At 40.1% G+C, this 12626-nt stretch overlaps 1 protein-coding gene across 7 annotated transcripts in view; it reads right to left on the reverse strand.

The window, feature by feature from the left end:
• LOC143132817 (C-terminal-binding protein 2) overlaps window positions 1-12626 on the reverse strand; it is a 99515-nt gene that overhangs the window by 63791 nt on the left and 23098 nt on the right. For all 7 annotated transcript variants that reach the window (XM_076292621.1, XM_076292622.1, XM_076292623.1 and 4 more), the window contains one exon: window positions 4065-4226. In XM_076292621.1, the coding sequence (XP_076148736.1) occupies window positions 4065-4122 (58 nt within the window). In that variant the 5' untranslated portion in view covers window positions 4123-4226. The remainder of the gene's footprint in view (window positions 1-4064; window positions 4227-12626) is intronic.

A 12626-nucleotide genomic window follows, 5' to 3' on the forward strand; every position in this document is an offset into this window, starting at 1 on the left:
TTGCTGAGATATGAGCTCACTTCCTGTTTGGCGGCTTCGCCGCATATTTCGATTGGCTGTTACGGGAAAACGGTTTTAGTTCCGAAGATGAAAATCGATAACTTTTGTGAGGCTTGGTCTGAAGATCATGTGTGTCAAGTTTGGTGACGATCGGACAAAATTTGTGACCTGTGAAGATTTAGTTTCACTTTCACTAAAATCCAATATGGCGGAAAATCCATCATGGCGGAAAATGACGTCATAGGGTGCGTTGAACTCGGCTTGGTCCAAGGATTCCAACGATACCTGATTTTTGACAATCGGGTCAACAGGTCAGAAGTTACGTGCGTGAACGCAAGTCCAACTTTGGCCTGTTGGTGGCGCTAGAGCGCAGGAGGTGCCGACATGAAACTTGGTGACATGAATCATTGGACTGTCTCCAATCAGTGTGCCAAATTTCACAACTTTTCACCAGACGGTTCTATGGGCTGCCATAGACTTCAATGCCAGAGGAATAATAATAATAAGAAGAAAACTAACAAACACAATGGGTGCCTTCGCAGCTTCGCTGCTTGGCCCCCAATGACGATGGCGGATGGTAAATTTGAAACTGATATGGCAAATGGGGATTCTGAAGATCTGAGGGGTATTTCACAAAGGCAGAATTAAGACATCCAAGATAAGTGATAAAGCGAGGTTTGACATAGCGTTGTCTGGTCATCTTAGCTAAACTCGTTTCACTAACGCCAATCCAAGATGAGAAGGAGCAACTATGTCAAGCCAGGTGTAAGTAATTCAGGATGTGTGCGCGTTTTCGTTTCTGCTCCAAAATGCCCACGGTTGGAATAAAAAAGACGCGGAAAATAGCGTCATTCACACAAAGTGAACTACCGCTTTTGATATAGACTAACAATGAAGTAAAGTTGTCCTTTTTGGAATGGGGAATCATGGCTATTTTTGTAAATCAGCGGGAGTAGGCGTGGTAGACTAACTGAATGCAAATTTACGTATCCACCCACGTGAGAGTGCTTTCTTGTCTCGGCACGCAACGTCATTAAGAAAGATGCACATAGTATGATATACCTTAATATTATAGTTGAAAATACCTCCGAGAACTTGCCCCTCCACTTCCAATCAACCACAGTAGGCTATTCATCAAATGTCTATCAATAAAATAAGCAAACAAAGAGTACCTAGGCCTATGTTAATAATTATAAGGCTATCACAATTAAAATAATAACTATATGGTAGTAGGCAGACAATCTGTTTTGTTTTGCGAGCAAATACATTTAGCAAATAGTTTATAAATGGAATAAAGCTCCTTAAAAATTAGCACAGAGGTCTGATGTGAATGACAGCTAGCTGAACCAATAAGACGACATAATTACCATTAGAATTAACTTAGCTTGGCTGATAGCCTGGTCGGGACCAGGCTAGGTGCAGAGAATAAATCCCGATGGTAACTTATGTGCCATCTCTTTGTGAAACTAAATCAAGGCTACATGTCTCGTAAAATATGCAATGTTTTAGCAGAAAATAGTCCTAATGAATTATTATTGTTACGAGTCTAGGAAATCCTAGCTCTAATGTTTTTGCGAGGCAACAGCACTCCACCGTGTTAAAATAAACCATTTCATCCGTTAGAGTTCAGAATCAGGATCAGAAGATCTCAGTCTTTCACTGCAAGACTTGTATTTCGTGCATTTGGAAAAAGCCCCAGACAGCAGCGGAGTAGTAATGGGGATTGGTTAATTGTAAAATTTGTTTACTTCGCCCTCGTATAGCCTGGACCAGTGTTGCCCAAACATTTTTTCTCGGGACCCACTTTTTAAAAATCCCAGACCATCGCGACCCATTTCACTTCAGATCTAACATGCAACCACCAATATTGTTTTAGCCACAGGTTCTCAAACTTTTATATGCCACCCTAACCATTCTACAGTGCCATATGTATACATAATAGCGCCTAGGTCTGGCCTACTACCACTACTATTACAGGGATTGGTGATGCACTGACTCCGTTTCCCACAACTCTGCAATCTCAATTACACATGAAACAATGTTAAATATTTTCAAAACTAAAAACATTCTCGCTCAGTTTTGTACAAACACACAACCTCAGGTTTTCCTCATCCTGCTTTGAACACAGTTGTGTTGCATTTTGAGCACCATCAGCGTGGAAAGTTACTTAAAAGATAACGTTTTAATGCGCATCCGAGAGTTTGGGGATATTCTTGCATTCTACGCAATCGTCACTCTTCACATAGTAAGCTGTTCCTGTATATCTAAAGAGAGATGTTGTAGGCTACGTTGCGTTGCAGACAAATGGATCCATAACAGCGTTAATTACGATGTAAACATAGCATATTATATAGCATATATTGTAGCCTATTTCTGGAGGTTTCTTTGGAAAGTTGAATCCGCATTGAATCCGCAAGTTAAACATTTGCTTGTTTGTAGGCCTTATACTAAGGCTGTATTGATGTTGTGACAAGCTATGTTGTTGTAGTTGAATGTGAAATGAATAAATATCAGAACAAGAGGCTTTTGCGCAATAGCCAAAAGATAATGCGCTTTTACTGTAGCCTAGTAGAGTTTGCGAGGTGGAAAACAAGAGGAAATAATAGCGTTTAAAATGTCCATTTAAATTGTAGCCTTATATAATGCACTGGTGTGCATTTTAAATCTGAAATAATAAGGAATGTGAGGAAGCTGCTTTTTAGGCAATACTTTAAAGAGTGCATCTACAATCGAAACTATCAGCCTATGACGCAAATTGAATAGCCATGGCCGGTATACGGATATCTGCTTTAGTTGACAGCATGGTAACTAGATTTTAATCGGTCAACGGAAGCAGCTGTCTGTTAATGTTCATGCTGATTCATGTCCCTTGCATTTTGCAACTGCGAGGTCCATAGCAAGCGCCCCACAGAAATGTTTCATTTCGCGAGTGAGATGCACGCTGCCCCCTCTGCGACGTGTTCGCCCCCAGTTTCAGAGCTATTCTAGGGCCGTGACCGTGGTAAACAAACTATATCCTAATAGAAAACTGATAGCTTTCCTGGTTAAGCTAGGCCTATTACACAACATAAATTGTGCTGGCGACAAATAAAATCTCCTGCGACCCACCAGTGGGTCGCGACCCTGTCTTTGGGAACCAATGGCCTGGACTGTGCGATCGCAGCCCCTTACTTTCACTTTCCGCTGCCCTCATAGTCGGCATGGCTGGTAGCCTAATAACGTAGGATGCATAGCGTATGAGGTTGGTACAGACTACTGAAGATTTTAGATGAATGACCACGATGGTAGCTTTTTTGCTAGGCCCTGCGAAGGCTGGCAATGTGGAATATTCCGCTGGTTGGTGCACAACAAAGTGTTCAGATTGGCTGTCTATCCATCGTTTACGAAGATTTCACTGGAGCAGATCTTCCACACAACTTCGGTAGCCTGGTCACTATGTCTGTCTGTCCACTTTCATCAGGCCATATATAGTCTATATAATATTTTTTTAATGTTATAATTTTTTATGTAGAAAATTATACATTTATTTCTGTACCCCCCACCGACGATATCATAGTCCATCGCAATGTTTTACCGTACACATCGTCAAATGCCAGAGTTTAACCATAGAGCTTTTCGCAACCAGATCTGCACTCCCTAAGCAACCAGAGTTTAACATAGACCTTAAAACAACCAGCGGATGGCGGGCAGGTGCGTTTTTGAAAATTGGTCAAAAATAGTTGGTGCGGATGGATGGCGGACAGATGATGAGTTTTGTGATGCGGTTGTGGATAAAATAATAACCCATCCATGAATCTCTACCCTGTACTACTATATGACAAAAATGTTTTCATTTTAGTACAGCTTATGATAATGCTGTGAGACTTCATAGCATACAGTATGTTGGGTGGCGTCAACAGTCATCATTTTGTCAATACTGTTACCATTCCACCTCTGCCATAGATGATTTGGCAAAGAGATCAAAGATTATTGAGCTTGTACTGGTTTAGACATTTAGCCTAAATAATTATGTTTAAAAAATGGTTTAACTGGCAGTCAACCAATATTTAGTGTGAATATCTGACCTTCACAGATGCGGTCCAGCCTCTGTCGTTTGACTTTGTGTTTGTCCATCAGAGCCATTGACTGGCAAAATGTCTGCAGGACCAGCACGAGGCAGATCACAAATGCAACAGGGCCCAGAACACTTCAATATTCAGAAAGAGGGTGACAAGCTCCACAGGTGCCTGTAACAAAAAGACAGTCCATCATAACAAGAAGTGTGACAATGTTTGCTGATGAGAATTGTGACAAAGATTTTGGGCAAAAAATTAAATTGTGGAATATCTACCAAAAAACACACATAAAATTCATACACTGCTCAAAATAAGATAAGGGAACACTTTTTAATGGGAGTATAGCATGAAGTCAGGCAAATTTGTGGGATGTTGATCTGGTCAGTTATGTAGCAGAGGTGGTTGTGAGTCAGTTTCACCTCCTTTGGTGTCAACAAAATTAACAACAGGTGCACTACAGGGGCAACAATGAGACGACCCCAGAGAATGTCTAATATGAAGAGAATTGGCACTGTCTGGTTATTTCCGGTTTCTGGACTGGTTGCAGTTCCTCCTCAGATTCCACTTGAGGGCGCTTGCAGGCGAGTGCAGAATGCATGGAGGTCTATGGAGCTTTACCCTCAATATCCACTTTTCTCTGGATATAATTTTTTGAGTAGTAATTTGAATGTTGCATTCGCTAGGACAGGCAAAGAAAACACACTTTTGATTGTTATATTTTTTGAAGTCACGTAAGTCTTCTAATAAGCCTTTCAAATATGTCAATGACGTCATTCATTAGCACAATGCTAGCGTGATATGGGCAACAACGACCCAACAACGAAATGAAAAGTACATAAGTACTCGTTCATTCAACTTTAGATCTAAAATCTATATTGAACTTGCATAAACTACAATAAAATCTACGATTCTTCCACGACAAGCAGGTGAAAGAGATATATTTAGCCGTCTAGCTCCATAGACCCCAATTGAACCTGCACTCGCCCGCGATCACCCCCAGTGGAATTCTAATGGAACTGCAACCAAATTCGATACAATTGGGCTTAATAGGAAGTGCCAAGGCTCTCCGTAGACGGGCTCTGACGACCCTCAAAATAGGAATGGTTTTACAGGTGGTGGCAACTGATATTTTTTCCATTTTTATCCTTCTTGACTGATTTTTCATTACATGTTTCACATTTGGCTAAGATCAGTGTCACTACTGGTAGCATACAAGGGTTGCACAGTAGGGCTGTCAATCTTCTCCATTAATCCCATTAGAATTTCATTCATTATTATTGTTAATCAATTGTGTGTGTGTGTGGGGAGGGGGTATGTTGTGTGTCTGGGTGGGGGTTCTGAGGTTTGAGGTTGATTAGCTATGGGGAAGAGAATAACAGTTCAGCATCCTGGTGGCTTGTGGATAGAAACTGTCTCTGCATCTGCTGACCAGTCTGCATACTCTTGTACCTTCTACCAGATGGTAGGAGGGAAGACACTGTGGCTGGGATGACTGAGGTCAGCGAGGATTCAATTTTGAAATTACTATTCGATTTGGTGGTGGGTCAGTGATGGTCTGGGGAGGCATATCCTTGGAGGGACGCACAGACCTCTACGGGCAAGACAACTGCATCATCACAGCTCTTAGGTATCGGGATGAAATCTTCAGACCCATTGTCTGACCCTGTACTGGTGTAGTGGACCCTGGGTTCCTCCTGGAGCACAAACAATGGCTGGCCACATGTGGCGAGAGTGCGCAGGCAGTTCCAATAGAACACCTGATGACAGGCATGTGGGGACCATATGAATTACTGAGTACCATTTTGAGATGCTGCGATGAAATTTAGGCAAAATGGACTAGACTGTCGCATCATTTTTTCACTTTGATTTTCAGGGGGTCTTTTAACTCAGCCCTCTGTATGTTGATCATTTTAATTTCTAAAACAAACAATGTGGCATCCTTTCATTCCATTACCCAGTCCATATCAGTATAGATATCCAGCATTACCGTATTTTCCGGACTATAAGTCGCACCCGGAGTTTAAGTCGCACCAGTCAAAAAATGTTTCATGAAGAGGAAAAAAACATATATATAAATATATATATGTTGCACCTGAGTCGCAGGACCGGCCAAACTACGAAAAAAAAACTGACTTATAGTCCGGAAAATACGGTATGTTTTTTCCATTGAGATCTGATTTGTTTTCAGTGTGCCTTTGATTTTTATGAGCAGTGTACATGGCAGGGCTCGACAGTGCAACTATTTTGCTCACATTTTTGTGTGCGGACGTAAAAAAATATTTTGTGTCATGGGTGCAAGTAACTTTAAAGCAGGGCTTTGAACCGATTTTCTTTCTCCAATCGGTTCATTCCGAACAGAAACGGAATTATAACGTTTCCGGTTATGAGTTCCACCAATAAATTGACGTTCCCGAACCGGTTAGAACAAAAAAATACTGTTCCCGGAACGGTTAATTTCGTTCCGGTCAGCCGTTTAATGCTATAGAATTATGTCACATCTTTCTCATCCAGCTTAAACCAAATGTAATAATATTACAACCATTATTACATAATAATTATATTATTAATAATAATAATAATTAAATAGGCCTACAATTATTTCAAATGTGTAGTTTATTGTTAAAAGAGAAAATTTCCACATAAACGTAACGACATTATTAAGACACGTGGTTATGCCACTCGGGCAACAACAAATTCCAACTGTCGGGGGAAAGGCCATCCAGTACGCCTAATGTTCGCTAGTCCATCATTAACGTGGAGTCGACAAATATAGCTATTGATATTGTGTTTGGAATGAGCGTTTTAATTAACGATGGATCGTAATTTACCTCTTATTTAAGATGTGGAGTGGAGATTTTGTAATCCACCGCTCTCTCTCTCCATTCAGTCAGCGAATGTCTGATGTGATGTCACACAGGAAGTGAACCTCAGCCGTCATGGTAACGTGTGCAGGAAAATAATTACTTTTTTAGTTAATTAGGCAACGGAAACTTTGAGGAACGAAATAAAACCGGTATTAACCGGTTACCAGAACATAAAAAATAATAAAGTTTCCGGTTTCGTTTCTGTTCCCTGTAAAATACAAAAAGTTCCCGGTTTTCGTTTTCGTTCCTTGAACCGGTTCAAAGCCCTGCTTTAAAGTATATATTTTTGGGGGCTTTTTTTTATGCCTTTAATTGACAGGATAGTGGAGAATGACAGGAAGCGGGTGGGATCCGAAAAGGACCATGGGGCGGGAATTGAACCCGGGTCGCCGGCGTATGGTGCATGTGCCTCAGCCAGTTGTGGCTGGGGTCAGGTGCGAGTAACTTTAACAACAACTTTGACAACAGTGTTAATACTGGCATATGAAATAATCTGCTACATCAAAAAGCATGGATGGACATAAAATAAGCAATCTACACCCCCAAAACACTGGTGGCTCTATTTAAATGCAAGTTGAACACATCACCAGGGACATTAACAATTTGCTCATAGCACTGGTGCTACAAAGGTTGATCATTGTGTTGCACAATCCACAACGTGTCTTTGCATTGGCATGTGGTTACAAACACCTCATCTGTAGGCGACATTCTAAACATTTTAAATTCGGTGCCACTGGCGCCGAGCTGGTAAATCATCCGTAGCGCTGGCCATGCTTGTAGTACCCGAGTGACTTGAGCCCTAAAAGGACTCATGACTTGACTAGGACCATGGAGGCACCAATGACTGGACTTGGACTCTGATTTGAGCATTGACTGCATTCAGACTCATAAATTGGAACTGAGGACTTAGATATTTTTTGCAGCTAGTACCTTATAAGGTATATCCTGTGGCCAAATGGGGATATGAATTCAGTGAGTGTTCTTCTCTATTGAAGTGGGTTCATGGGTGAAATGTAGACTGGGTTGAGAGTTCTGTGCAATGACGTACAGCGTCAGCTTGAAGCTTGTTGTAAGGCTGAATTAGGACCAACCAACACAAGTTTCCAAAACTAAAATAGGGAATTTAACCAAATATGTACACTATTCATTTTAAACGAATTAAACAACTAAAAAAGATAGATGTAACAAAACTATAGACTAGGGTTGCACCGATCAGATATCGGCCCCGATATTGACAAAATAGCTGGATCGGGGATCGGACTGAGCCATGGCGCGCACACAGCGCGCAATTAGCCTGCTGCCACGAATACTTTTGGGTGTTTGTCATTAAGCCACATCATTGTCATTACAGTTTGCCAGCCTTTATATTTCTGTTTTACTATTCATGATGTCGATCGTCACACGTTTTGTTACATTTTTTAGGTAACACATGAAATGTGTGATGTTCAACACAAAATAGGCCTAGGCCTACTTAAACTTAATACATTGTAATTTTCATCTGTTATCTGTATAAATGTTGCCTGGTATTAGTGTTGCACGGTGTATCGATACTAGAAAGGCATCACGATGCCTTCACGCAAGAAACGATTTCCAACGTTTTTAGAATCGATACTTTATTAAAATAATGACGTTCTATGTCTGTGTGGACTGCTCCCACTCTCTATGCTCCTTGCATGCATCTAGGCAAGTGGGCGTGTCAAGCAGGCAGCTCTGAGTGAGTGAGTGTGCAGCCAACATCAACATAGTTATTTGCCGACAGTCCTTGGCTTGTGGATAAAACAAAAGGTGAAGTGAAATCTGGAACTATTTCGGATAGCCTACATCGCGGATAGTGAAGGCAAGCCATCAGGTACACAGAGGCCCATTTGTGAAATATGTTTCAAAGTCATTCAAAAGCAGTAGGCTAGGATACGCATAGAACTTGGCTAAGCACCTCGCAGACATATCCCAAGATTTGTAAGTTCAAAGAACGACAGGTAAACGAATAGGCTATAGAAAACACCACTACATGATTAGTGCCATGTTTATCCCTTCAGTTTTAGTCTAGCCTAACTGAAATGAGTATGGTTTTTTGTGATCAAGCAAACCTTCCTTCATCTGTGAATTTTGACGAGACAGAACGACTGAGAGTTTGCTAACGCGATGAAAACGCAATGTTCACGCTAGTATAACATTAACCTACCATAACTTGCAAACCATCTATTTAATATTCGGTCAGTACTACTGGTAATGTTTGTCATGGCATGTAGATTGCAATTTGTTCAATAATTATTGCCCAGATGTAGGATAGGCTACCCGAAATGTGCTAATTAAAGCCCACAGCATAATACCACTGCAGCATGTTCCTAATAATAATAGCGACTTATTTTTATGTGGTAGCAAATAATGTTATCAAAGAAATAGACGTAATGTACACAGATATATTGCAACAGGTAGGCCTATCTGACGAAGACCTGGTTGGAACGTTGTACTTGTACACTGGAAGCAAAGAAGACTTCACCTTTTCCCCTTTGCAACGGTCAAAGAAATCCCATAAACACAGGAAGGCTTAGGGTAACCTACATCAGATGGCCTAAAGATTAGGCCCCTCTGCATAGCATTCAGTGATTTGCATGCAGTAATTTCAACACTGACCTTAATCTAGCCTACTTTGGCTATTTAAAGGTACTTTATTGCCAAAACACAACACAATGTAAATTAACTATAATAAACAATAAAGGACTTAATTACACACACATTAATATTTTACTGACTATAAAAAAATAATAATTATGTAGGAAGTTTAGAACCCAGAATTGACATGCACACTACAAAGGTCCACCAAATACAACACAAATGGCTCAATACACTTGGAGGAGATCTGCGTCCTTTCTTTTCCAGATATTTTAGGATTTCGCCTTGGAATCGTTTCAGTATTGAGCATCGAGATATTTATGGCAGGTATCGTATCGAAGTCATAATTTTGGTATCGTGACAACATGATCAAGAAATGCAAACGTTCACACTGGCAGTTAAAAACTTAATTTATTAGTTTAAACTTACAACTCTGTTTACCGTTTTATTTAGCACCATTCAAACTCGTTTACACTGTGTGTGAACTTCCTAGGTTCTCGCGGGGAAATCGGACTGCACCACTATGGGTAAATAGAGGGTTCCGCAGGTGATTAATGGTGTGAACCATTTTGGCAGGGGTGTTTTAATGTATATCACTAGCATGGGATTTTTATCTGCATAAAGCTGTTTTTTGGTGGGAGAAAAATGTATGTGTGTGCTTTATGTTTGCTTGTTAGATTTATTACTTGGTAATAACTGAACTTGAATGCTGCTCCAAGTTGCTGTTGGTGCACAATTGTTTATATTTTAATAAAAATAATAATAATAATAATAATAATAATAATAATAATCATAACAATTCATTACATTTGTTATTTTGTGACATTTTGTCCTTGGATGTTTAGTTAGAGAAAGTAATGTTTAAGTCAAGCCTGATGCCTTTAATCGCCTTCTCATGGTGAGGTACAGTTTATTAATTCAACAATGATATTGGATCAGTATCGGATATCGACCGATACACAAAGCCCAGGCATCTGTAGCGGTTTCGATTGGTGCATCCCTACCATAGACTGAACCACACTCACAAACAAGCAGAAAAATAAAAATAAGTGATAATCCCTAATAACTTGAGGAGTTTGATATGGAAGCACATATGGAGAAGGACAAAGTGGTATGCAAACTGCAATCGTGAGTACATAGGTGAAATTTGACATTTCTAATCATAACCACAGCCATGTTGAAGCCTGCAGTAATGTTTTTCATTGATGTTATGGCAGTCCACTCTGCTTATTGTTTTTCGAGAATGTTGCACTTCTGTTTGTTATTGTGCACGAAACTTCACGCCAATAGTTGTCTGTGGATTGGCCTATATTTGCTGTTGAAAATGGAAACGTCTTTAGACATAGAAAATCAATTTTACAAATGGGCGCACTGTAGAGCCCTGTAACGTTAGAATACTGTTGGGTTACCGAGGTTAGCACACATAACGTTACAGCTACTTGTCAATATTGACTTTTTGTGCAAAGCAAGTATAACTATAGGCAATTCATTTTATTGACTCCGACACAGAATGTTTGCTCAACACCCCCCCCACCTACCACCACAAATAGAAATCAATTCTGTGGGAAACACTGGACAATGACAGAATCTAACTAAATACACCCACAAATGTGACTCTCCAGCCTTTATTATTGGCCTACCTGGGAGATATTAAGAATGCATTTTGTGCGGTTTTGTTAGCTTATCTATCTAGCCTATAAGGACGACGCCAAGCTACCGAACGATTTCCATGAAACTTGGTGGAAAGAATGGGCTGATCCTTCTCCCTCTACATGATCGGACTGGAAATCAGAAGGGCGGTGGAACCAACTTTTTTAAAATACTTGTCTCTCGTTGCTGCCCTAAGCCAGCAATGGATAAGGTTGGGCGATAGCAATAGGCTAAGTGACATCATGTAAGTGTCTACTCTAGTTGACTGCATTAGCAAACTAACGCTTGTGGGCTGTAGGCCTACTTTGTTTAAACTTTACAGTCTTCAGTTTGTAACGAAATCCTAAAAGTTACCTAGTGGATATGAAAGACGGTGGCACCTCTTCAAAGTTTGTTTTTCTGTCTTGCTAAGCTCCATTACATTGCTACATTAGCAGGGAAGTGCTGATAGGTTGCAGGTGTCAGGGCCCATCCACTGGTTCTCTGGAGGTGTTCTATTAATGTCTAACGTGCACAGTTTGCAGTGCAAGAAAAAACTTTTGCAAATTAAGGCGAGACGCGGCAGGTCAAAGTATCGTTTTTTCATCCACTGGTCAATTTCGAGATTATGGGCTAGTTTTCTACCTTAGCATGTATTCTTTCACACTTCTACAACAACAATGTCTGATTTACACATTTAGGTGTTTATTTCATTACATTTTGTCTACTCGTGCCAGTATATTTCTCTTAATTTCACTAAAAGTTAGCCTTCCAACGCACGACCGTAATACGAAACATATCATGTGTTATTGCGTTGGAAAGCTAAGTTTTTCCTGCATGACGTTGTGCAATCAAAATATGGACACTACCTTTGTATCTGCAACCAATCGCAAAGGCAAGTCTAGGCTGAGAACGGAATCGCATTGGCTGTGTTCCAAGGTCGTTTTCTCAAATTAAGTTTTTGTCATTTTCTAGTATAAACATCTCAGCCTATGTAGCACCTATGTGCACCAAACTTTCCAGTTATACACTTAGCAGTATTCTGAAGATATTTACAGAGCAAATCATACAATACAAATACAAATCATAATGAGATAATGCCTAATATGCATAATTAAACATTCAAATTTCAAAAACTTGTAATACATTTTTTTCATAAAATAATCAACTGAGGAAGTTTCATGGTAATGTCTATTATTTTAAAATGTTACCCTATTCACCTGTAGTGTAGTAACAACTTCACATCTGCATAATGTACCATGTACCGTTGCATGCCAAATGTACATTGCTTCCTTTTTAGTCCTTTAAGTTTCACCCCCAATATCCGAAATCATTCGTACTTTAGCGAACTTCTCCAAGTCCAGTGTTTCCCCTATATGCATTCAAATTATATTATTAATGCCGCAGCAAAATCTTCACATAATCAGCAATTATCACGGGCGAAGTAATGGTATTCACTTAGGGG

Source organism: Alosa pseudoharengus, unplaced genomic scaffold (assembly GCF_046254945.1).
Source record: "Alosa pseudoharengus isolate Yale_2024_CS ecotype anadromous, Long Island Sound unplaced genomic scaffold, YU_APseudo_1.1 YU_APseudo_1.1_scf_19, whole genome shotgun sequence".
Classification (NCBI taxonomy): Eukaryota; Metazoa; Chordata; class Actinopteri; order Clupeiformes; family Clupeidae; genus Alosa; species Alosa pseudoharengus.